We start from the raw sequence: 27,868 nt of genomic DNA on the forward strand, positions 1-27,868 counted from the left end.
GAATTACAAATTCTATGAGGAAGACCTTTGCCGCCAAATACAACTAAGAACAGAGACTTCTGTAATACAGGATTCTAGTGGAGATGAGCTAATTTTGTGCAGTGATGATAATGTTAACACTGATGAGGGTGATGAGGATGAGGATGATAATGATGACATCTTAGCGATTATTAACTAACTAACTAACTAACAACACTGTTAGATGCCTTAAGCCCATTCGTACAGTAGTTTGTTTTGTGGGGTCCCAAACAAACCAAAGACTTCAGCCACAAAAGTGGCAGTCCCTGTCGTTGAAGTTCTTGGTTTGTTTAACTGTGCAAGTCCAAGTTTTTAATATACAATACAATATAAGGGTGGGTGGACGGGCCCAAGGACAGTTCCATCATTCACCACTTTTCATTATGGGCTTTGCCAAGATTGTTTGTGTTTGACAGGCAACGTATTTTACGGTACTATACTGGGGAATTGGGGTTCTGTACCTTGTAAGACCATCCTCTGTTTTTTCCGGTCTCTGAATAGTTAGAGTTTTTTATAGGTCTTTTTTTTTGTGTATACATTAAGTATTATTGTTAGAAAGCAACTTGTTCACTTGTCTTTAACAGTTAATAGTGAACATTTTTCCTTTCCAGAGAAAAAAAGTGGGAAATAAACAAAAAGCTAAACTTCTATGTACTATCACACAGGTTCTAATACTCCCCAGCTTCCACTAGTGATGGCAGCCAAGAGGCATTGGGGCCCCATACACCATACAGTTTGTAGTTTGACATTAGTAGAATAATGAACTTGAGATTCTGTTGCATTTATTAGATATAGCTTTCAGGTCACTAATTTTAGATGGAACAGTGCTAATAATAATCCCGATTTAGTATCCACAAACACTAGTTGTGCCATGTTTAAAATTGAAATGCAATGTTTTTGTGCTGCCCAGTGCTGTTGCTTAACTTAGTCAGCCAGTTATCACAATGCAGTCTTTGGCCAATAGTGGTGAATTTACAGACTGATGACAGAAACATGTATAGCTGTCCTCACTCTTCCAAAAGGTAGATGCAATGGTTCAAATATAACCAATTGTACAGACATCTCAGAGTTAGGAACTGGATGAAGCATTTCCATCTCTCATATAGTCCACATTACTGATTTGGCTACATAACCAGTAATGAGTAAGCCCTTAGGCGTCGGGAATAACATACTGTAGGCATAGGTATTTCGACGATTATGTTACATCCCTTGCCGGGATTACAGTGTCGGGATTGAGACCTCATAACTACATCCCGTATGAGATGTCAGTGGCTGAAGAGTTGAATAGCCGCCGGTTCAAATACCGACAGAGAAAGCCCGAACGCTGAAGATCCCGACTATGGCTGGTAAGTATCCTAACCCTACCCTCTCCCCCCTAAACCTATCCCTTTCTTAGTGGTGCCTAACCCTAACCTCCCCAGGGGGGGAGCCTAACCTTAACCTCCCCCCCAATGGTGCCTAACCTTAACCCCCCCCTTCCAGCAACCTATACCTAACCCTCCCGGAGGGGTGCCCAACCCTAACCTCCCCCCAGTGGTGCCTAATCCTAACCCCCCCTCCCTGTAGCCTAACCCTCCCTGGGGGGTTGCCTAACCCTAAATATTCCCGGGGTGCCTAATCCTAACCCACCCATCCCCGGCTAAGCGTGGATACTTACCGCCATCCTGATGTTCGGGCTTCTGGCGGTCGCGATGCTGACGCCGGTATCCTGACATCCATCGGGCTATCGGCGTCGGCATTATGCCGGGCGGAGGATTTCCGGTGGCGGTATTTCGGCTGCCAACATCCCGTCTGCCGGCATATCAACTGCATACCGGCAGAACATACACAGTTCTTAACCAAGGGCAACAGCACATAAACTCACAGCGATTGAGCATTGAGTACAGTCATAGACAAATGCAAAGGGGGTTTCCGCTTGCCTGGAAACCCGCCTCCCTAGCCCACATCATGATACCAACAATTGAAATAGCATATAATACAAAAGTCTGCCCTCAGTGTCACAAATGAAATTATTAGCTCGACCTGTTGATCTTTTAAAATATGTCAGTCCGTAATTATATACTTGTGCAACAACTAGGAGATCTGGAAAACATGCACTGTTAGGGGTGCACTGATATAAACCATCTATAGTATCAATTATTAATACTGTATAATAATGCACTATCCAGTACATAAGGAGCCCAATCTGTACATATATGTCCAGGCCAGTGCAACGTTCTTTTTCTGTCCCTCCAGATTCCCGAACTTGCTCAAATGATCTGCAATGGAGCCCACATCTGAAATAAAAACATTTAGCTCAGATAGGATGACCCTATTGCCCCACATAATGGCTTACTGTTATTGCTGGTCCTGTATACATCAGAATTATTACATACTGTACACTACTGTAAACTGTACTTCGTATGCCGTATATTATAGCTGGTTAAGTGCTGATTATGCCCTTTTCGTGGACTGGCCACACTTTCTTTAAAACCAAGCATTTGGAAACCCCTCTCTAGAAATCCTGCGTTTGCCACTGAGTGCAGTAACAACCAAGGCATGATCTGTATGGCATTTGTATGTTTTCAATCTCACTAAATACAAAATATAAATATATTATTGGTATAGTATAATGAAATAAAAAGTTTCCAGTGTTAATGCTCTCAAGTGTCCTGGTTATCCAAAAATACTCCCAGTTCTAATAACTGAAATATATTTACATAAGAATGCTTATTTATACTGAATTTATAACTAGCAGAATTGCTTCTGTATCTGGTTTTCTTCTAGAATTAGGAGCATTGTTCAGTGTATCTTGAAATTACATTCATTTTTAATTGCTCTGATCTAAATGTATGTTGTTATTAATCACATTGACTTCTCTCCTGGATTGTCAGGGAGGAATAGTCCTGTATCTTTTTTGTCCTGTATCTTTTTTGTGAAGTCGCTGGGGTTCTGTACTCAGCCGCTGCTGCTCTTCCGACTTCGCAGCTGGTTGCTAAGTAACAGCAGCCAGCGTCCTTGCTGCTCTCGGCTGCCTCTCTCCTCAGATGCTGGTGCTCCTTGGTTACAAACATTGCTTTCCATACATATTCGAAAAAGGGTTAAACTTATCAGTATGTATCACCAAGGGCGTGTCTAGTTTTACCTATGGGCATATCTATTTGGCAGTGGATAGATCCCCTTCAGTAGATATACCCTGACATCATCAAATACTGTTCAACGTCATTAATTACTATCCACGTGCACATAGAATATAAAGCTGTGACGAGCACAGCTAGCCCACAAGGGGATAAATTTCTTCTGTTGGTGGCCTTTATGGGCATGGAATGATGGGACCACACTTCCGCCCTCACTCCACATCACTTCCAGGTATATTTACTGAAGGGGATCTATACACTACCAAATCTATTTCTACTCAGGAGTGGGATGCCGGCAATAACGGGAGATCAGGGATGGATACTGTGGAATGCAGCTCCTGGGGATTGTGGGTAATCCCCAGGAGCTGTCCGGTTGCTGTGTGGGCTGGTGTCTCACTGCTGTTGCAGTGGTGCAGGATGCGTCATATATCACTGTACAGTCCCCTCACCTCCATATAAGAATACCACATACAGTGTGTGCTGGGAGCTGTGTTATACCCCACCCTCATATATCACTATACTCTCCTCACCTCTATATAAGAATACCACATATAATAGTGTGTGGTGTGTGCTGGGAGCTGGGTTATACCCCGTCCTCATATATCACTATACTCTCTCCTCACCTCTATATAAGAATACCACATATAATAGTGTGTTGTGTGTGCTGGGAGCTGTGTTATACCCCACCCTCGTATATCACTATACTCTCCTCACCTCTATATAAGAATACCACATATAATAGTGTTTTGTGTGTGCTGGGAGCTGTGTTATACCCCATCCTCATATATCACTGTACTCTCCTCACCTTATATAAGAATACCACATATAATAGTGTGTTGTGTGTGCTGGAAGCTGTGTTATACCCAGGGTTGTCTTAACAGCAGTGTGGGCCCTGGGCAAAGCAATGCACTGGGGCCCTTACCCACCCATTTACGGGAAACAAATGTAAATGGTCAATAAAATTAAACCCTCCTGCATGCCCATCAGACCTCCCACACATGCAGAGAGACTCTGGACCTCATTCAGACCCAGTGTGTACTGGGAGTTGAGAATTAATTAAAACTTCCTCCCTCAACTAATCCATCCTGAGCCAGTGTGCAGTCTGCACAGTGTGTCACTTAACAGATTTTCAAGACTCAGGCTGCTGTTCAGGTCTCACTGCTCCTACAATTAGTGTGGCTGCCGTGGAGGAGGAAGCAGGTCCTGCTGCATTTTGAAGAGGGGCCACCAGGGAGGAAAGGTAAGAGCTCTGTGACAATGCAGGCAGGCTGAGCTTCCACAGCACAGCACTGCCACCCACCCGCCCCTCTGTTGCTTGAGTTCTCACATACTGCTGGCCACACTGGAATCGGGCTGCAAGGAAGCATGACTGTGCTGGGCTAGTCGGCCGGGCCAGCTGCCGCTACTAACATCCCCGCAGTGGCCGGCCTGTATTAGTGTGAGGTCCTGATGTGCGCTTCATAACGTCCTCAAGCCCCGCCCTCGTCACATTCGGACTCGCGCAGTCCGGATTTTTGACGGGGCAGTTGGGGAATTAACCTTATATTCCGGGGTAGCGGGAGCTCCCACCTTAAATCGGGAGGCTCCCGCGCAATGCGGGAGGGTAGGCAAGTATGCACCCACTTGTGTATTTCATGGTCTTTGGAAGTAATACTGCAAAAGCAATCTGCACTTGTTTTGTGGACAGATAGATGCATTGGAAACAATAACACTTTACATCAAAATTCATCATGCTCCCTCTTTAGGAGCACGAGCTTCTAATTATGTGACATCACAAAAAGCTGCTCTTTAAGGTTTTGTGATTTGGAACATGTGCAGTTCATAAATGACTCATATGTAAAGCTTGTAATTATTACATTGCATGAAAAAAATAACACCTATACACGCAAATAAATGTTTGCAAAATGTTTTATTTAAGTTAGAAGATCTGATACACATATGGACCCATCTGACTATATATATATATATATATATATATATATATATATTATTTTTTTTATTTTTTTTTCAGATTACTGGGGCAAAATTGTTTGGGGAACTTCAAAGTTTCTCTTTCTTTGATTAATAAATTCCATTTCTTATCCTCAGTTTGCCACTGCCCTTCATTAGTATCTGGTATCTGTCCCATGCTGTAGTGTCGGAATAACTGTGTATAGTGGTAGTAGATGGTAACAGTAACTGGAGTGGAGTTGATAACTCTTTAGGTTGGAAGTCATTATAATGGTCTAATAATAAGTTGACAAGGCTCAACACTGGGATTGTTTATGCAGACTGGGCAAAACCCATTCTGTTGTTGCCCATATCATAGACAGAGTAGTATTGACGAAGGAAGACATCACCCAGAATCCAGAAGGGTTGACCGTTTTGAGATGGCAGATAAGTTACCTCTACCCCAACAGTACAGTATCCATTGTTCTGCAATTGAAAAGAAGAAATAAATAATCTAGATATGACACAAAAGCACAGTTACAGCATAGAAAAACAACATACACAGCAGTGTGGAGTGGTAGAAATAGTAGGGACACATACATGAAAACAATGAAAGACAATCGCCAGGGCTATTATAGAACAATATTTGTCAGCCTAGGGGAAAAATCACATTAGAGGCCCCATTATCCTTTGGAAAACTTGTGTGCTAACGTAATGGCATTACTAACTAAAGGTAGTCAGGTGTCAATTGTGTCAAGGAGAGTACAGTATATATTAATGTGCCTTAGGTCCTTTTTATTTTTTATGTTATTGTGCCTTTTACCTGGAGAATATAGGCCGAGGGAGGGATAGGGAACTGGACTCCGTTGATGGTGAAGCTGATGGGTGGCAGGCTCTGTACGTTGTTACAGTTAACCAGGAACTATAAGTAAAAATGAAAAGCATGTCATTGTTTTAATTGCTTATGTGTGTAATTTGAATTTCATTATTTCAAGCTGCGAAAAGAAACTACTGATAATGATCATGATCATGATGGGCTGCATTTGTTTACATTTTGTTATGATCTCATAAGGCGTTGACTCCATAAAGTATATTTATTTACAAATGTGCTCTTCATGAAAATCCGCTGCACACATTACTTGGAGTAAATATAGGAATATCATATATCACCATCTGCAAACCTCTTTCAGGCCAGCGTTTCAAGCCTGTGCTCTCCCCTGAACTTTCTCACCTCTCCATTCTGACTTTGCTGAGCTCCCAGATACTGCAGCAGAGTTCCCATAAACTGTTGGGGTACAGTGAGGAGAGAGGTCCCAGTGTCCACCATGGCTTGGCAACCTTGGCTGCACCATCCTGTTGCTTGTCCATTGATGGAAAACCTGAAATATATTTATAATGAGGATCATTTTTCACTACTATCAGAGTCTTCATATTTTCTGTGACTCACTACAGAGCTTATCAGTTTACTCTAAATTTAGTTCCCTAAATGTTTGGCCTACAAATTACTCACTCATCAATGGCTATCTGCCAGTACAGCTCCTGAGTGACAGGGGCCCAGTATATCTGTCCTGAGTACAAGTTGCTATCAACGCCACCAAAAATGACCTCTCCTGATTGACTGTGGAGAAATTAAGGATAAACATATTTGTTAGGACATTTCAGTTCAGAAGAATCATCATCATTGAAAATTACAGCTCAAAAAGAATATTAAGTCATACATTACCTACTCATGTAGACACTGAATATCGGGTAAGTAAGCAGGTTTTGTTGCAGCATGCCTTGCATAGCAGTGGTTGCTCCTCCTGCAGATAGAGCAGGGTAGGCCATTCCAAAGATTCCTTCAAATCCTGCATACACAAAGTTGGTACCTGGCTCATTGATGCTCAGGCCAAGCTCCTGATTAGTGATGGTCAAACCTTGTACCTGTAAAAGAGAGAACATGTCAGTGTCAGTTATTAATTATACATAAAATAATGTTTATAACGCACATACAGTGTGAAGGACGACATTAACAGCATATAGTAGATGATATAAATTCTCCATTATCAATTGCAGACATGTAAATTGTAATTAAAAAAAGTTTTTTCAGACTAAACAAAGTGCAGTATTCACATATAACATCAAAGTTAACTTTTTAATCATGGCATTAATAGAAAAGTTCACAATTTAGATTTAGTTATATATACACATATAGCCAAAACCTGGAAAAAGCTTCTAAAAGTTTATTTTATGGATAAACTAATCCCTGCAGTACATTCCAAGTACTTTGCTGTATGGAAAACAAATTAAATAAACTAAAGCTTCAAACACAGATAAATGAAACATGTAATAAAGTGTTTCTCACTCTGCTTTTATTTTATTAAACAAGAGTCACTAATGTGTTTAAAGCATTGAGCAAAGGATGCCTAGTAATATGTTTGTGCCAAAGTGCCACTGGAAAGTGCAAAATGCTCTGAGCTGGTGCAGAGCCCAAGAGCTTTTGTGGAGTGCAAAAGATAGAGCACAGAGGGCCTGATTCAGAGATGTTTGCTAACCTTATGGTTAGCTCACACCTCCGATGTTTGGAGGACTGCGCATGTGCAGCCCTCCGGTGTCCCAGACGCAGCTTGATTGACAGACTGCAGCGTTTTGGAGTTGGAGTGGGGGTGTTCCCTGGCAGCATTCCCGGAAACGGCATTCTCGTCCCCGTTTTCAGGGAGGGACGAGGCCAGGGTCTGTGTGGGTACACGCAGACTTCCTGGCCTCGCAAGCTGCCATGACCCAGCGAGGCTGCAGGAAGCTTTAGCTCCCGCAGCCTGGCCAATGGAACATTGACAACAATCGCGACCAATGGTCGCGATTGTTTTGATGGTGACCAATGGTGACCCCAGGCTGGGTCACTGCGCTGGGATCACGCAAATGCAGCAAGGAGGTATGTGACATATCCTTCTGCATTTGCATCTTAAATGGACGAAATTGCACAGCCTCTTGTGTGCAGCTGTGCAATTCCATCCATCTCAGGATCAGGCCCAGAATGTCCCCAAATATGTTATATCTTCATCCCTTTATCTCACTTTTGCACTATTCCGCAAAGCTAGGGTACATCTACATCCAACTTAAGGCCTGATTCAGCAGCTATCGCAAATGCAGCTACGTACGCAGATTGAGCGTTTGTTAGCCATTGTGCATGCGCTGTGATCGCATTGCAATTACGTACACACAGAGGGATCCATCGCAGAGCGAGTGACAGGTTGTTATCGTTTAGGGGTGGTGACGGGGGAGTGGTTGGAAAACACAGGTGTGGCTATTTGGTTAAACGCTGTTACTTTGGGATGCATAAATTAGTCAGTGCGATTGCATACGCAGCTTGAGAGCCCAATGCGTGCGAGGAGACCTGCAGTTTCTGTGTCTGGTCAGACTTGGTGTAAATGCTCAATTGAGCGCTCCTCCTCTGAAGAAAATCTATTCAATCACTTAAAAAGCAGTCCACAAAAAAGGCAGCCCAAAAATCTCTTGATACCGTTTGTGGATTCTTTTGTTGGAATATTCTTGTTCGAACAATTTACTCCAAAAGAAAACACGAAAAAAGGTCCTTTTTCAACACACTAGTATACAACGCCTTCAGTGTCAGACAGCACCTCAAATCAAACTTTATTTCACATAAAAAATATAGGTGCATATAATCAAAGTAGACAAAATGGCAGCGTACCACGATAAACCTTTTCAGAAAGGCACAGTGTAAGAGCAGTAGGGGTAATATTGCTACCCCAAAAGCAGTTCACCTTCCCTGTTTGGTGACCGGTCCCTTCAAAGGTTCCAAGTAATGGTAGGCTCCTACAGGTGACCAACGCGTTTCAGCTCAATAGCCTTTGTCAGGGAAGGTGAACTACTTTTCTGGTAGCATTATCACCCCTACTGCTCTTACACTGTACCATTCTGAACAGCTTTATTGTGGTACGCTGCCATTTTGTCTACTTTGATTATATTCACCTATATATTTTATGAGACATACATTTTACAACACTTCACGATGGGAGATCCCTTGTTTTGATTTGTTTGGAGGTGCTCTCTGACACTGAAGGGGTTGTATGTTAAGAAAAGGACCTTTTTCATGTTTTCTTTTGGAGGAAATTGTACGAACAAGAATATTCCAACAAAAGAATCCACAAACGGTATCAAGAGATATTTGGGCTGCCTTTTTTTGTGGACTGCTTTTAAAGTGATTGAATAGATTTACTTCAGAGGAGGAGCGCTCAATTCTATATATTTTCTTTTCATGATAGTTTGGTGACGTGTGTAGGTCACAATTTTTTGAGCCGCACTCCTGATTCATTGGAACGCTGGTGTTATATATACATTTTTTTGTCTTGGTGTAAATGCTGCATACCTGTGTGATGTGCGTCGATGGTACCGATGTTCACGCAGAAGAGCGACATTGGACAGATGTGAGAAAGCAGTAGTGGGCATCTTTATGCCGGCTGAGCTTTGGAAAGCATTAGCATATTTTCGCAGCTGTACTACTTAAAGAATTGCAGCTGCGAACACAATTGCAATCCATACTGGATCCGTAATTGCGATCCGTGCTGGATGTAATGCTGCATGCAGATTCACGATTATCGGGAATCTGCGCATTGTTTAGGACCTGTTCTGTGAATGTGCAGAATGGGTCCTGCGTGATCACACGCAGCCCCTTCTATGCCTCTGTGTGGTTGACAGGCAGAGGAGTTTAAGGGGTGGCGCGGGGGCAGGGATGGTCGGCGTTTCTGGAAATGGGGGCATGTCTGCCCCATTTTCTGGGAGTGACAGTTTCCTGGCCTTGCAAGCAGGTCAGACTGTGTGAGCTGAAGCTTACTTAGCTGCCGGCGGCATCCAGCATCGCGACCAATGGTCATGATGGTGATCCCAGCCTGCCACCTCGGTCGCAGTGCTGGCATTGCAAAAGCAGCGGGGGGTGTCATACACATCCTGCTGCGTTTACATGTTTGCAAACACGGAATTGCAAAGCTGCTTCCGTGCAGCTTTGCAATTCCGTCCAGTTCCCTTTAGTAAGGAATGCCTTGCTTCACGCCACTTAATACTTCAGCTGATGCAAACATTTGCTCCATAGCAAATGTCGCCATCTTTTCCTGTAATTTCCTTCGGAGGTAATCTTGTGCACATGACAGCGCCTAGCAGCATTAAAGAAGATTCTGTATTCAGTACCACCTGTTCTGCGCTCCAGTCACGGGCGTATCTATAATGGGTGCAGCCATACTTTCTAATACTTACCTCTCCGAAGTTCCATTTCGGCTGGAGAGGCGCTATACAGAACACCTGGAAAATGCCATTTACTCGGGGGTTCTGTGCATGCGCAGTAGACTCCGGGCACAGACTGGTGCCTGGAGTCTACTGGACCTGTCAGTGCGCCATGGCCGCCGGAGAAAGAGGAGGGGTTTCCGGACGGTGAGTGAACACTGGCCCCCTCCTCTCTAAATACGCCCTTGGCTGCAGGGTAACTCTTCACATATCCACAAGGCCCTGTAACTTAAACTGCGATTAGTTATACGTCACATTGGTTGGCGTAATTCTTTAAGTAAAATTCACTATTATAGCTTTATAGCTATTACTTATTTTATTTTTGTAAACTCAGATGTTAGTTTGTTAAGAGTGGTATAATGTAGTCCGATACTTACAGTCACAGTGTCATAGCCAAAGACACCAGTGAGACTCCCACTGCCATATTGCATGGAGAATTGCTGGTTATTGGATGTATATGTGGAAGACTGGCTTGGGTTGAACAGTGGGTGGTTCTCTAAAGAATCAAGCAGAATAAATATAATCACTGGCATGACAGAGCTAAGTGCTGACATGTACCTCACACCTTACCCTCCAAATACTGGCAAATTCACTCTGAGGGTTTTATGAAAAAACATATGCAATGAATTATGGGTCTGATTCAGCAAGTATCGCAGTCGATTATACATGCATGCGCAGTACGCAATAATCGGCCGTCTGTGTACGCAATCGCAATAGTGCTCCTTGCTGAATCAGGCCCTCTGTCTGGTGTGGTTGTGGTAGTGCTAGGAAACACTTGAAGCTACATTTTGCTAGAGAATTGTGAAAGCGTTTATGCCCAAATGCTGTATGAGGTTAATATTTTTTACATAATTGAAAATTTCCCTCAGCTATAAGTGTTTGTTATAACGCTCATGGGGCCTGATTCAGCTTTGGGAATAAGATAGTAAGATATAGCAAGTAACTTTGCACCTGGGTGAAACCATGCTACACTGCAAGTGGGACAGGTTTAAAATGTGCAGAGAGATGCAGATTTGGGAGGGGTCCAAAGCCAAACTGAAATGTAAGTTGCTGTGTTAAGCTGGCCACACATCTAAAGATGATCTGTCAAACCAGCCAACTAGTTGATTGGTTGGAATGAAAATCTGGTAAGGTATGAAAGCAAATGACAATCAGCAATTCGCTCCCAAACTCCGGAAAATGGACAAAAACTGTTGTTTGAACAAATTGTTTAGATCAAGCATTTAACAAACTTGTCTGAACGACCATTTTCATCTGTTTTCTGGCATTTAGGAGCAAATTGCTGATCATCATTTACTCCCATACGTTACCAGATTTTCATTCCAACCAATCAACTAGTTGGCTGGTTGGACAGATAATCTTTAGATGTGTGGCCAGTTTAAGAATAAAGCTGTCCAGCATTTGGGGGCTGCATGCAAAAGCAGCCAGTATTTACCCTGCATGCAAAAAATTTTTATGTAACTGCACACGTTGCATTGCAACATTGTTTGTCCAGGGTCACAGTTACTTGCTATATCTTACTCTATTCCCAAAGCTGAATCAGGCCCATGGTTTGAAAATGAATGTGTTATATGTTGAGGGAACCGGACTTGAATTTTGCTGTGGTTCAGTAAACAGTAAACAGGGCATACTCCAAATGGAGTAATATCTGATATCAGCAGCATGGAGTGGGTGGGGGGTTCAAAGTAACTAGGCTAGTGCTTGCCAGAGAGGCATGGTCACACTCCCTAGATGGCATCATGCCACATTATGTAACATGTAAAGAAGACACACTTGGCCATGTACCCCTTAGTACCGGGTCCTGAAACATCTCCCAATGTACATCACAATGTCTAGTGCCAGTGGTGTAAATATAAATGTATTGGCTCAATAGCAAAATTATAATGGGACTCCTTATGCATCCACTCTTCCGCACAGCCAACCAAATCCTGAATGGAACACTCATATTATTTTTTGTGGATACTCACGACAAGCTTGGCTTTGACAGTAAGTTGAAGCAACCCAAAGGTTGGATGAGCCTGTGTCAAAGAGTACCATGAAGTTCTGTGGAGGTGTCCCAACACTGATTTGTCCATAATAACAGGCCTGAAACAGAGAGAATGTACTGTGTTATAATATAATATGTTTTTTTCCTAACTGTCCTAACTGCAAAGGGTTATTTACTGTGATCTACATTTGTAGAGTATAGAGAGCGGTGGGCATTCCAGCCAAACAAAACCTTCATTTCACAGATTCAGATCCCTAAATGATTTATTTCTGAAGTATTGCTTATGTGTAATGAGATGGTTGGCCAAAGCCAATAGGTACAATTCCCCTTGCTAGCAAAATCATTTAGGTAACTTAATGGTTCTCTTTGTTCATAATTCAGAAGCCAATGTTATACTTAACTTGCTTGTGCCCCATGAAGAACAGGACATAGGACATAGGGGGAAATATATCAAGCCTTTTAAAGAGTGGAAAAGCAACCAATCATCTTCTACCTATCATTTTTTAGAATGTACTTACCGTATATACTCGAGTATAAGCCGAGTTTTTCAGCACATTTTTTGTGCTGAAAAAGCACCCCCTCGGCTTATACTCGAGTCATGCCCGCATGGTACGCTGCTGAGTAGCGTACCATGCGGGCCGTGGTGCAGACTCTGTCACTGTGACACAGCCTGCACCGCGTGTGTAGCGCTGACCGGACGGAGTTCGGTCAGCGCTACACACTGCCAAACACACAGCCGCTGGAGCCGGCAGCTATGTGTTTGGTGTAATCAGCAGCCGCTGAGAGTCTGTCAGACTCTCAGCGGCTACTGCTGCTCCCACTGCAGGAGCCATCTTCCGGCTCCCGCAGTGGGTAATGGGAGAGACGTCGTCATGACGACGTCTCTCCCATTATGCAAAGCGGCGGAGGAGCCTGTAGCAGCGTCGGGACCAGGAGCGGGGTTACAGGTAAGTGTTTTTTTTTTTTACATTTCTTTCTACTGGGGGGGGCTACTACCGGGGGGTACTACCAGGTGGGGATATCGCTACTGGGGGCACTACCAGAGGGGGGGGATTAATAATGGGGGAACTACCAGGGGGGGGATGTTGCTACTGGGGGCACTACCAGGGAGGGGGGGAATACTGGGGGCACTACCAGGGGGGATGTTGCTACTGGGGGCACTACCAGGGGGGTTAATACTGGGGGCACTACCAGGGGGGGATATTGCTACTGGGGGCACTACCAGAGGGGGGATTAATATTGGGGGCACTACCAGGGGGGATGTTGCTACTGGGGGCACTACCAGGGGGGGATTAATACTGGGGGCACTACCAGGGGAGGACATTGCTACTGGGGGCACTACCAGGGGGGGTATTGCTACTGGGGGCACTACCAGGGGGGGTATTACTACTGGGGGCACTACCAGGGGGGGATATTACTACTGGGGGCAGTACCAGGGGGGGATTACTACTGGGGGCACTACCAGGGGGGGATTACTACTGGGGACAGTACCAGAGGGGGGATTACTACCAGTAGCTGCTGCATTTCCCACCCTAGGCTTATACTCGAGTCAATAAGTTTTCCCAGTTTTTTGTGGTAAAATTAGGTACCTCGGCTTATATTCGGGTCGACTTATACTCCAGTATATACGGTAATAAATGCTAGCTAGAAACTTTTTGGTTACTATGGACAGCTCCACTCTGTAGAAGATTTGATACATCTCCCCCTTAGTTACCAACTGTCACAAATTTTTTGGGAAAGTACCAGGTTTTATAGAGTTGCCTCTGTCCCTTATTTTTTTTTACTATTGACCAAGTGCCCAATAAAATACCTAACACACAAAGAATTATCCCCTCACTAGAGGCAACAAAGATCAAACAGACTACAAGATACCACTCTTCCTATTTCCACCCCAGAGTGTCCGCAGCACTGCTGGTCTAGTGAGTCCCGTGTCTCGTGTCTGTAGTATGATCAAGACAAAGAGTATATTGAGGAGAAAGAGACAGCTCAAATGTCATCCTTAAGCGCCCAAAGCTACATTCAGATGTTGCCTACAGTGAGATCTCTCATGGCTTGTGCCTGATCGGCTCCTCACAAAGCATATACCTGATCAAAGAAGCCACACATTTGTTCCATCATCGGTGGCTCTGGGAGAATATTAAAGAATGCTTCTTAAGAGGGTATTACATGTGGCACAGTCCTGCCGGCTAACTGTTTGCATTTTAGAGGCTATTTTAAGAGGAATATTCCTATACTAGCACCTCCTCATTCATCATAGTTGAGATGGATCCATTCACCCAGTAAATACTGTTATATTACATATTAGGGGAGATCATACATTTATACTTTTTTAATATACCCAATTTCTTCACCTATGTCTATAGGAAAGTGTATTTCTTCTAATCTATATATATTTGATAGAGCTTCGTGTGTTAAGCTTGTTGGCCATGTAGCTTTGTTTCCACACTTTGGGGACATGTATCAAAGCTTGGAGAGAGATAAAGTGGAAAGACATAGAGTACCAACCAATCAGCTCCCGGGCTGTGGGGTAGATGTGCTAAGCCCTGGAGAGAGATAAAGTGGAGAGAGAAAGTGCCAACCAATCAGCTCCTGACATTTTTTAAACCAAGCCTGTAAAATGACAGATGAGCTGATTGGTCGGTACTTTATCTCTCTCCACTTCATCTCTCTCCAATCTTTGATACTGTATCAAATATTAAACTATCAACATTTCATCTCAGCTAAATCTAAACATCTTAATTACCTCTGATGTATAGTGACCTGCACCTTGACCAATTTCTTGTTCCACATTTGTGGGGCAGATTCAATTAGTCGCAGGGTTAATTCCGTGTCTAATTGTCAACCCTGATTAATTCAATTAATTTCCATTTCCCCATGTGTTAAGTCCTAGAGGGTTCACGTAACACAGATTTTTTTCTCACAGCTCAAAAAAATAGTACAACCCCTGGGACTGAATGCACAGGGTAACCCATAGATTCCAGCACGCGGGTTGATGTGCACTACCTGTGGGTTTACCACCCTGGGAAATTGACTTATACTATTTGTTTGAACACAACTGCTTATCTTTTATATACCTGCACTTGTGTGATCTATGCATTATAATTGTGAAAAACTTGTGTGTATATATATGTTGTGTATCCTGAAGAAGGGATTTTAAAGTCTCGAAACGTAGATTAAAATCACAAAGTTTTGCACTATTTCTACAAAAGTCTCCTGAGTGCCGCCAATTCTTTATTTCTATATTGTGGGGGATTCGTACCCCAGTGGAGGGCACCAGGAGCAAGCTGTCTGCGGATATTGGAGGGGAGTGCCGGGCTGAATTTGGACTTATATATATATATATATATATATATATATATATATATTCTACAGAAGTAGATTGGAGTATCTATGTGTGGGATACCTATCTAGGATCTCTGAAGAGTACCCTAGTACAATATTATAGGTGAAAAGATGAGTGCAGGACTAGTCCATTGTATTTGAATTATATATGTATTATAATTGTGTGTATATGTGTATATATATATATATATATATATATATATATATATATATAACTTTTACATGTATTTATTGATTTTCTCTAAATGAAACTAAACTATTCTTAATAGAAACACCCACATCACCACTTATTATTTCTTTATCCAAAATAATTATTTCAGGATCCTGTGCTGTTCAGCCAATACAGTACACTTATGTATACTGTCTATGTAGATGCTAGATTCCAAAAAAATAGAACTTTCCCTGAAAGGTACAATGAAGGTCTGTAATGATAGCAGAAAACCTCAATATGTAATTAGTTACTTACATCCATGTACATAGGCTCATAGGCCACAGCAAAATCATACTTCTGGTGATAGCTGTATTTCATGGCAGGATCCCTCTTGTGTGTTTTCATAAATTGATTCAGAACTCCTTTCTCCTTCATTGTCTCTCGAATAGACTTGAATTTTTTCAGAGGGACTCTGAATAAAGGTAAAGCAAAGTGATCACCACCTTAACACCTCTGCAAAATTTTGAGCAAAAAATTTTAATTTTATTATTTTGGGTTTTTGTCCTTATTTTATTTTTTAAAGTAATACTTTTACATTAAATAACATCTATTTATATTAGAGATTTAGTTTTGGCTTGAATCTTAATGCCAAGTTCAGGGAGTTTATTTCGAAAGTTACTTCTGCTTTTACTAGCCATATCTTGCTAGTAAAATCACTGCCCTTTTAAATATCATGCATAATCACGAACGGAAGTGTAGGGCTTTACAACCCAACACTTCATAAATAAACCCCCAGATCTCAGAACGAGGTAAAACATCATCTTCAAGGCCATCTTGACACAGATGTAGATGAAAGATGACATTTTGCCTCATTCCGATATCCGAACTTGGCGGGAAGAGCCGAGCCACAACCGAACCGCTCATCTTTAATTTATATGTATATATTAAAGTTTTTTAAAGTACAAAACCCTGAAGCAAAGTATGTTTTTCATGTCTTAGAAATGCACATACTAGTATATGCAAGATCTTTACTGCTGTATAGAAAGTCTCTCATTTGCAGTGCAATATGCAGATAATGTTTAATGATAAAGTGGGAATAATCTTTATATTTTGTGTCAGTTTCTGTTCAAGTGGCTGCTATTTTATACATTAAACTATTTGTTCCAGTTCAAAATTTGATGGAAACACAAACTTTTGTTCAAGGAAATTCCGAAAATAGCATATTGTTTTTGGAACTGTCACCATGTTATGTATTTAATAACTGCTATGTTGTTGAATAAAATTAAAATTTTGAGTTCAAAATGTGTTTGCAGCTTACAGTTAAATGAAGGTAAATTAAGCTATAAAATGTTGCCTTTTCTGCCTGTTGTACATTGTATAGTTTTTTTTCAACAAAAATTTAATTCAAACAGCAAACATTAATGTGTTTGGTCTGAAACAATAAAAAGGAACAGGCAACCATTAGTGTAGTATATAAAATTTAATAAAACAGTTCTGCATGATAAAATGCAGATGAGCTCATACAAAATGGAAAATAATTCAGGCTGATCTGAATCTTTTATCCAGACTTCCTTGCAAAAAAAATCACTCTGGAGTAATCACTCAGTTGAAAGTAATATATAGTTAATATATAATATATAAGTAATATATATCCAAATATTAGAAAATAAAAAAATTACATAGTGTATTAATTTTTTGAATTTTAATATTTTTACCTTTAATTATACCCCTAAGGAAGTCTCGAAGTGACAAAATGCATAGGATTTGTGCTGTTGGACTCTCTTGATTGCCCTTGTTTCTATTATTCTTGCTTCATATTGCAGATACTTGAGGACTTTAGCTTAATTCTAGACTGTTTAACTTTTTAAAGATCCTTGAGATAAACTTTTACTTACAGTATTATTGTTGAAATATGTGGAGTTGTTTCACTTTATATTAAAGTTGTAAAAATGACTACATTATATAGATTTTTATATCTTTTGATCTAGAGACAATGAATCAAGAAAATGCTCCAGAAAGGATTTAAACAAGGAAATCTGGATAACACAACAGTACAGATAAGTCTGATTTATTATCCATTTGCTATGAGTATTATTGCACTTTATGGAGCACAATTTTGATAACTAAGTTTCATATCCTACACTATTATGTGTCTGTTCATTTTAATTGTTTTAGATTAGATTTTACATGTTTGTACCATGCCATGTAAGGACAGCTGCCACATGATCATAACCAGTTATGGATTTTACCTAGGGACTGCAGGACTGCAGTCACCCCCACTAAAATATGCCACACGCTGGGACTGCCTGGCAGTGACTTCTCAATCGAAAAGCACCCTGCTAATCACATGGGGCTTCAGCTGCTGCAGTCCCTAGAAGCCAGCCAGTTTGTTAACTTGTGCACATGTGCAGGATCATGATCACGCACATGTGCACAATTTCAGACAAAGGCACAAGCCGCCGCTGATCATAACACAGGGATTTTCTTTTTATATCAAATTGTTATTATTATTATTATTGTTATGTGTATGTACTGTACATATATTTGGCACTGTAATTTTATTATTTAACCAATTGCTTGTGCCACTCAGCTGTAGAAATTACCATGTTTGAGTTTAATTTTTTAAGTCTACAGAAAGTAAAATAGCTATTTTGCAATTTTTGCTTTTAAAACAGGCTGAATAATCATGCTGACAACCAGTTTGGAAGAATTACAGCATTATTACACAGAATATTGTTTAAAATTTTACTTAATTATATTTTCTCTTTTTAAAATAAACACCAGATCTCTTTTAAACAAAATAATTTTATTTTATCCATAGTTTTCATACCTCCCAGCTTTTGGTCCTTTTTAAGGGATAATGTATCTTTCAACCAAATCCTTGTGTTTCTTTAAAATCTATCCTCGATATCTTTTGATTGTCAAGAAGTGTTCTTTTGGCTTACATTCCTATCTTAGCATGTACTCTGTATTATCATTATGTTTAATAGTGTAGTGACGTAATTGTAATTGGGTCATATATTATAATTTTATGAAATTCTGCCAATTTAATTTTTATATGTTTTCATAAAAGAGGTGTCCATTTTTGGAAAACCACCCCTTAAAATAACTTGTTCCACTTATAGTAAATGCAGGGGCCCCCCTGTAATCTCCGCCTGCCATCTTAAATTGGGAGATTACTCATTCTGCAATTTAAGGTACTGGAGGCAGGGGCAAATTCAAGATTTCAATAGGATCTAAGTGCTTGATTTTAGAGTGAGTGTGGCCAGCCCGTGTTATAAAAATAGTACTTAACAATCTATAGCCTGCTTCATACAAAGTGCAAATAATATAAGTGGTCAGGAAAAGATTAAACAGCCCCAATAAATATACATACAATTTGTATTATATAATACTGCTATTGTGGTCATAATTTATGCCACTGGGCAGGGAGGAAGGGGGTTTCTGGGCAACTGGAACCCCTCCCTGTGTTTGCGGTAATTTTGTTAAAAAATTAACACCTTTCAAAACTGAAATGTAGGTAAAACAAACACAAGTCCTATAGGAAGGGCTACATTGCCATTTGCTATGTACGTATAATATCTCAAATGACTAGAATTAGCAGAATTTAAGAAGTACTTTTTGAGTACAATTGGAGAACCATACCAATTTACCATTGACTTAGAACTGGAAATTCTGAAGTCTAGCTAATTTCATTCTTTCTGTCTTATGTTATTAATTAGATGTGCTCTCTGAAACATCTATGTAGAAGTTACCCTCCCAAAATCGCTTCCCTTTGCATCAATTAATAATTAATTTTCTCCCTAGGGAATAGTCTGGCCTACTTTGCTCCCATATGTCTACTATTGGTGAAATAAATCATTTAATGTTTGTTTTCCCTTATAATTTCACACACAAATATATTTTTTTATTCACTGAATCTGTGGAGCTGCATTGTGAGAGTATCAGCAGCTTAGTCAGTTATTGCTTATCCAGTTTTTTTGGAGAATAGTCACTTTTATTAGTGGCAAGTTGATCGAAAATGCTTACACCTAGGCTTTACATATAATTGGCACTAAAGGCTATACAGCTTTTACCTGGGAAAGTTTAATGTGGGATAGCAGTCAGAAAGTATTATGTGATTAGTATGTTCTCCCTATACAAAGGCCTGCAGACTGAAGGCTGTCAAAACCAGAATATTTGACCAAACATTTGGGACAGTTTTTAATAAGGCCCATACACCAACAATCAATCACACGAATTCAGAATTTTGACAATGATTCTGTTAAAAAAAAGAAGCAAAATCCAACATGTTGGAAATCCTGGAATTGATGATTCCCAACCAAAAATGATCGTAATTGTCAAATTGAGGATTTCCAACATGTTGGATTTTGCAGATCATTGGAGAACCGGAGATCGGGGAATTAGGCAATTGGTGTATAGGGCCCTCGTAAACAACAATAGTTGTATAAAGTAATGAATTGTTGAGAACACAGGAGGTATAAGGTCTCTGCTCCTTAAATATTAATAGAACCAGTCACCAACTGTCAAAACTATATTTAATGTCACTTACATGTTGAACCACTTTAAAAATAAAGCATTTCAACTGTAATTAGTGGAAAATAACACAGAATGTAAAGTTTATTCTTTCTTTTTTTTAAGCGTGAATATTTCCATGTATACTACTGAAAAGCACATTATAATTGTGTTATTATATATTGTAATACATTTTCTACTACTCCACAAGATTTTTTTTAATTATTTGAAAGTACAGACCTGACCAAGCCCTCTGAGAGCTGGAGACAAACCAGTGCAAGGATCACCCACTTCATGGTTTTGGATTTCAGGCAACACCAGTGCTTGTGAGACACTCAACATTGCCTCTTATACTTCTAAAACCTCCTTGTCTTACGTCAGAGCTCAAGATGACTGTCTGGCATCTAACCTTCTGCAGTATTTGACACATATTTACTTTGGAACTCTGACTATCAACTGGTCACTGAGAGATCTGTTAATAGTATTTTAATGGTCTGAGAAAACCATTTATATTTTATCCAAGCTTCAGCAAACATGATTAAAACAAAGCATACAAAGAAACTTTGTTCATGTACCGCTAAAATACTATTCCCAAAAACAGAAATATCAATTTTAAAAATAAAAATGAGCAAAATAATAGCTTTATTTTAACCTGATCCTATTGTATCATTCCACCAGAATTTATTCTGTGAGCAAATTTAGTACAAGTAAAGGGCGAAATCATAGAGATCCATTCACATTGCTATGATCCAATAGCACAATAAAGGTAATCATTCATTACAGTTTAGTCTTGTTATTTATTTGTCTGTCTATTTTAATATTATACATCTCTATACTCCTTCTCTCCAAATCCCCCCATGAGGGAAGAGAAAACACTTACAGTACTTCAACATTCTGCAGCAAAAAGGTTAAATACAAATTATCATGAAACCACTATTACATGTTGTTGTAGAAAAGTAAATATAATTAAATTTTGGAATTTATTTTATTTAATATAAGCTGTTTAAAAAAATTATAATTTATTCTATATCCTGTATTTAATGGTGCACTAAATTAAGTGTGCTAGATACATACTTTAATGTTATCCCTGTATGGATACCCCTTAATCGCTATTTAGCGCTTCAGGTTGCTAAATTAAAATAATTGCATTCCAATCCAATTGTGGTTCCAAAGCACAAAAAGTTATTTTTTGCAAGAAAAAGTATAACGTGCTGTAATCTGAACAATTAGCGCAAAAAGCAAGTAAAATACAAGGTACAGCCAATACATACGCTAGCGCTCTGGATCCAGTTCTCAGTCATCAACCGTGAAGCCTGCGGTCATCAAAGAAGGGAAAATTACTCCCTTATGGTGTTCAGAGCACTAGCCTATATACCTTACAGATCACAGATAGAACAATACAGACAAGCTGGCATAATTCCATTGGTCCTTGCTCCTGGTCATCCTGGTCAATGGTTAGTTCATACGGTGTCATCAGGGGTATGTCTTGGTTCTCCAACTGTTGCTTTGTGTAGTTTCCCGCTGAAGAACTGGTTAAACTGGCTACAGACACTACATACAAAATGTTAACATGCTAACCAATAACTCCCTATAGTTCGCAACTTGCGGACGCATGATGTGATCTCCTTGCCGATAGAACCAGAGATCTGGAAATGAACAGTGATTTAATATAATACCAAACATGACATGTCTACTATGTTCTAAACCTTAGATCTTATTAAAGTACATATTACATCATAATTACTTGTTAAAAAACACCTTTAATAACTTATTGTAACTAGGAACCATTATATACATATGCGTTCGCATATGTGCGTCTGTGCATTGATGTAGGAAATGTTCATATGTATGTATGTGAGGATGCACGTGGGCATCTATGTGTACACATGTGGTTACACATACGAGCATCTATGTGTAAGCATACAAGTCCATGTATGTGCGTTATGTGAATCAGTGTATATGTGTGGTGGGTTCACAGTTGTGCACATTGGATTGTGCCGACGCAAAGTAGCATCTGATTTACCCTTTATCAGACAACAGATGACTAGATTGTCAGATAATTGCAAACGATCATACTCAATTATTTGACTTCGACAGTCCACCCTTTGATAGCAAATATAAAACTGACATTCTGATCTTAACCTTTCCAGTCATGCATAATAATGTATAATTCAATGTTCTAAATGGTGTGACACAAGTTAGTCATTGAACCGGGAATAATGCGTTTCAAAGAGGGTAGAACAACCCTTATACGCACTCAGCGGATCTATACGGGACCATGGGTAGGATGTGGGATCTCATCGAACCTATAAAAGAAGTCTGGGGAAGTGAGACTACATTATCTAGGATGTTTAATGGAACATTTCCAATAATTATTATTATACATGACTTAGCCTATTAGCATATTATTATCTGAAGGCACATTCAATGTCAGGATCGTGATGCAGTTCTTTATCAACCTTTGTACCCATATCACCACCATCCACCACCATCAAGATCTCATTTTTACTGTTCACCTTAGTGGTACATTTTCCACACTTCAACACAGCAAAAACACACCTGACACATAAACCAATTACTAAGATGACAACAAGTATAAGGATAAGGAGCTTACCTACACTAGCTATCATTTCCTGAGCTCACTCTCCTAGACCGGAGAACCATTTTACAGGGTTCAACCATGAGAACCACTCTGCTACCTTCTCCTCCGTCTCAATTAGCGAGGAATTATGGTTCTTTCGAAATTCCCATTTCAGCTGGAGAATTTCATCCATCTTTCAGTCAATCACTTCCTTGGGGTCATTGGTATTATTGGTAACATATGTGCAACACTTGACACCAAATTGGGTGGCCAAAGTCACACAATATCCACCAGTAATATATGTTAAATAGTTTAGCACTAGCCTATGTTGTACTAACTCCTTTTTATAAGCTTGTTGCTCTTTACCTGTATACCTGAAAGTTTCATCATACATCTCGGTATTCTCTATTAATTTCGCAAGGTCTTGGATGTAGCTAAAATGTAAAGTTCCCCGAGCGATCCTGGTGGGATCGAATGCTACCAAAACTGGAAGCCAGTTGTTTCACTAATCAACTGTGTGGCTGTATGTACTTCACCAGGATTCATGTTTATTTTGTCTCAGTGTTCATACTGCGTATGAAGGTATGGAGATGGTGTGCTTTTATGGACACCAAGCATTTCACCATGTGTATGGGTCATAACCTCTGGTAACACTCTAACAATAAAACATGAACCTTCTGACCTCGGAGAGAGTCACTTGTATGCTTTCCTTCCACATATAAAATACATATCATCTGGGAGTATATAAGGAATAGAATGCATCATTATCATGGAACACATTATTCTAATGAAGGATCCTGACGATCTTTCCTCCATTTGACTGGTACACATTTCCGGTTGTATAATATCTGCACAGTACCCTATTGGTACTCTGCCAACCATTACTTTAACATAACTGCGCATGTACCTGTACCTGAAGTATCTCCCACTTACAAAAATTTTGTTTACAAGTTCAGAATTAATTGGTTCATGATCAGCTCTGTGTGAAAAGGTCATTGTCTGATTGTTCCCGGTCACTTCCCAATTTCCTGGTTTATTGAAATTAGTGACATTTAAGCATAACAGGGATCTATCTATGTGATACTGGTGGAGCTTCAAATTAGGGGGGTTAGACATGTTAAATTTCTTGTCCACCGTTTTCCCTCCCTGTAATTCAATAACCTCAGAGACATTTAACGGCAATGGTACTAATCCTACATTATGTTGTCCCTGAGGCACATGAGTGCAAACCCAACATTCAGTCTGGTTTAAGACCTTACCCACTAAGGAATGGTAATCCTCTAAAGGATGCTCGCCCAGATACAGACTATTCTTGGACTGGCACCGTTGGATGCACTTTTCATAAATTAGGGATCCACAGGTTGCACACATACAGTATTCCTCAGACAATAGCCCTTCACACTGCCTCCGAGTTTGTAGGATAACATATCTCTTAAAAATTACTGTACTGAGTTTTGCCATATACCACCCTGATTGTTTTATCACTCCTTCTCCTGACCCCACTCCATTGATATCACCATCAACCTCCCTCTCCGTCATCTGTCCTTCGTCACAGAAACAGAAAATCCCAAAACAAATAAGGATGATGAGAACCCGGAAAGGAAGCAGAAACACAAACCCAGCCTGCCACTCCATTGCTGGAATAGTGGTCTGTAAATTTCTCTAGCTCAGGTGTTCCACTGCAGTCTCCAATTCTCCCGGCACAGGCTCGCAATCGACAGGTCCACGTTATCTGTCTCGACTCCGCCTTGTATCTCCTCCAGGTAGTTGACCTTTCTGCAGTGAGTGGAATGGACCCAGGTATCTCTCTCTGCTACTTTCAATGATGTTGTACTTGTCAGTAACACTTGATATGGACCTTCCCACCGATCTGTCAAATAACCTGAGCGTAAGAAATTTTGTCTCATAACAAATTCTCCAGGTTCAACATCATGACAGTTTGTTTCTGGCATATCAGGTGATAACATGTTCAATTTCTGTTGCTGCTGTTTCAGCTGTTTACTCATTTTTATAAGATATTTCACAGTAACCTCATTATTGTTCTTCAAATCATCCTGTGGACATAATCAAATGAGGTTGTCTCCAAAACAGTATCTCAAAGGGGGGCAGATTAAGAGGAGGTCTAGGAGTGGTCCTGATGCTATGGATGACTAGCGGTGAGGCTTCTGGCAATCCTAATCCAGTTTCAGCCATGATCTTACTCAGTTTGTTCTTAATAGTACCGTTCACTCTCTCCACCTTCGCACTGGCTTGCGGTCGGTAGGGAGTGTGAAGTCTACTATTAATACCCATAAGCTTACACATGTACTCGAACACATCACCAGTGAAATGAGTACCCCTATCACTTTCTATGATTCTAGGGATACCGTATCTGCATACAAATTCCTGAACAAGCTTTTTAGCAGTAAAAACAGCAGTAGTAGTGGCAACTGGATATGCCTCTACCCAATTAGAAAACACATCGGTAGAAACTAATACATACTTGAGATTCCTGCAGGGTGGTAATTGGATGAAATCAATTTGTATTACCTGAAAAGGACCATCTGTCAGAGGGATATGAGATGGCTCAGTTGGTATTGTTTTCCCAATGTTTTTCCTCTAGCAGGTTAGGCAGGACATTACCCTTTTTTCAGCTTGGGAAGAAAAGCCTGGTGGATACCAATATGCTCTGACCAATTTGCACATACCTTGTTTTCCCAGATGAGTCAGACCATGCACTGCCTCAGCCAGGCTTGGGTAATATGCCCTGGGAGCAACAGGCTTACCTTGTCCATCTCTCCAGAGTTCAGAGGACATCTGACCACATCCCTTTGACCTCCAGAGTGCTTTTTCCTGTAGGGAACACAAATTTTTCATCTCAATTAATTTCTGCATGTCTATTGTCTGGAAGACCATTACTTTATCAGTTGTTAAATTTATGCGCAACCCTGCTGCCCACTTGGCAGCTTCATCTGCTCTGTTATTGCCCAATGACACCAGGTCTTCACATGTGTGGGCTTTACATTTGATGACAGCTGCTGCCTTTGGTAGCTGGATCGCTGTCAAGAGTCCTTTTATGTGGTGTGAGTGTGCAACTGGTGTGCCTGCTTCTGTCATAAAATTTTTCAGATGCCAAAGAGCCCCAAAATCATGTACTACCCCAAAGGCGTAGCTAGAGTCAGTGTAGATATTAGCTGACTTACCATCTGCCAGCTCATACGCTCTCCTTAATGCCACCAGTTCAGCCACCTGTACTGAGTGAGGTAGACCAAGTGGTTCAGCTTCTACAACATCCTCGTCATCTGCAACAGCATAACCTGTGCATAATTCTCCTGTGTCAGTTTGACTATGATAACTCCCATCCATGTAAAACATCAAATCTACATTTTCTAATGGTGTATCACGTATGTCAGGTCTTGCAGTAAAGGTTTGATTCAAATACTCTATACAATCATGTGTATCAGTATACCTGCAAAACTCACCTTCAACCAACGACTCACCTCTCTCCACCCTTTGTGCATCTTGAGGCACATATGGTAAGTACATTGCTGGGTTTAACGTATTGCACCATTTAATGGTGATATTTGCCATTAGAGCTAGTTCCCAATTCGTGAACCTAGCTGAAGAAACATGTTTGGTTTGGGCAGAATTCAGCATAGCAGATACAGCATGTGGTGTATAACAATCATATCATGACCTAATACTACGTCCTCGCTCTTATTGACCAGAAGAGCGGTTGCTGCTACACTTCTTAAACACGTTGGGAGTGCTCTTGCCACAGTGTCCAATTGTGCACTGTAGTATGCTACAGGTCTACTAGCATCACCATGTTTTTGTGTGAGGACACCTGCTGCGCAGCCATCAGCCTCCGTTCAATATAAATCAAAAGGATTTTCATAATCTGGTATTCCCAATGCAGGTGCTTTCATCAGACTGTCCTTAAGGTTAAGGAAAGCCTGCTCTGTTTCCTCAGTGTGTGTGACACGGTCGGGTTTTGAGGATGAGACTAAGTTCTGCAATGGTAATGCCAAAATAGAAAAACCTCCACGTTCTGCAATATCTACACATGCCCAAGAAGGTATGGATTTGCTGCTAGTTTTGTGACAGTGTCACGGTCTGTATGGCCTGTATACTGTCTGTCTAACCCAGGGGCTATGACATTTGATGACTGTGTCCCAAGTATTGGCATGGCTGTAATTTGTCCTTTGCAAACTTGTGCCCTGTTTGTGAGAGTTGAAGCAATAAAAGTTTAGTATCATTTAAACATGACATAAACTAATCAGAGCACAACAACAAATTGTCTACATATTGAATTAGAACAGATCCATTGCCTGGTTAAAAAATTGCAAACAGTCGTGTAAGGCCTGAGAGAAAATACTGGGGCTATCTATGAAACCCTGGGGTAATTGTGTCCATGTGTATTGTACCCCTCTGTAGGTGAATGCAAATAGATATTGACAGTCAGGGTGCAGAGGGACAGAGAAGAAGGCAGAACATAGGTCAATGACAGTGGGTTGCAGATGGTGGGATCTGCATGAGGATGACAGCTGGATTGGGCACTACGGGGAATTGGCTCTCAACTACTTTGTTTACACCCCTAAGGTCCTGTACTAATCTATATCCCCTCCCCCAGCCTTCTTCACTGGAAAAATGGGACTATTGGCTGGGCTAGCTGTACAAATTGAAATCCCCTATTGTAACAACCTCTCAATTATGGGATAAACCACTAACTCTACCTCTGGTTTTAACGGATAGTGAGGGATTTTTATATTAGGACACATACTTATGTGTCTTAATTTATCGCAATTATAACACCTTCGTGTTTGGTATGTGTTTTGTGGCTGTGTAGGTTGATATGTGTTGAGATCTTGTAATTGTGCAGATAAATTTGTGTTTTGTGGCTGTGTATATGAACCCCCTAAAGCCAGAATGCTCACAGCCATTAACCTTTCGCTTTGTGTCTCTTTCTTCCTGTG

General features: G+C 40.6%; 1 protein-coding gene across 2 annotated transcripts; it reads right to left on the bottom strand.

Moving 5' to 3' along the window:
* Positions 1-5,241: 5,241 nt before the first annotated feature.
* On the bottom strand, positions 5,242-20,628 carry LOC148516736 (gastricsin-like). 2 transcript variants are annotated; one of them, XM_088479645.1, is made up of 10 exons: positions 20,578-20,628; positions 19,108-19,115; positions 16,133-16,289; positions 12,305-12,422; positions 10,715-10,833; positions 6,787-6,986; positions 6,574-6,681; positions 6,295-6,442; positions 5,887-5,985; positions 5,242-5,549 (listed from the first exon to the last, which is right to left on the bottom strand). In XM_088479645.1, exons 1-10 carry the CDS (start codon positions 20,626-20,628, stop codon positions 5,397-5,399), a joined length of 1,161 nt encoding a protein of 386 aa, XP_088335771.1. In that variant the 3' UTR covers positions 5,242-5,396. The 2 variants fall into 2 exon arrangements, with proteins under 2 accessions (XP_088335771.1, XP_088335770.1); XM_088479644.1 differs by lacking the exon at positions 19,108-19,115 and having other exon boundaries at positions 20,573-20,628.
* Between the last annotated feature and the right edge of the window lie 7,240 nt (positions 20,629-27,868).

This window comes from Taudactylus pleione, unplaced genomic scaffold (assembly GCF_031769625.1).
Source record: "Taudactylus pleione unplaced genomic scaffold, aTauple2 ptg000242l, whole genome shotgun sequence".
Classification (NCBI taxonomy): Eukaryota; Metazoa; Chordata; class Amphibia; order Anura; family Myobatrachidae; genus Taudactylus; species Taudactylus pleione.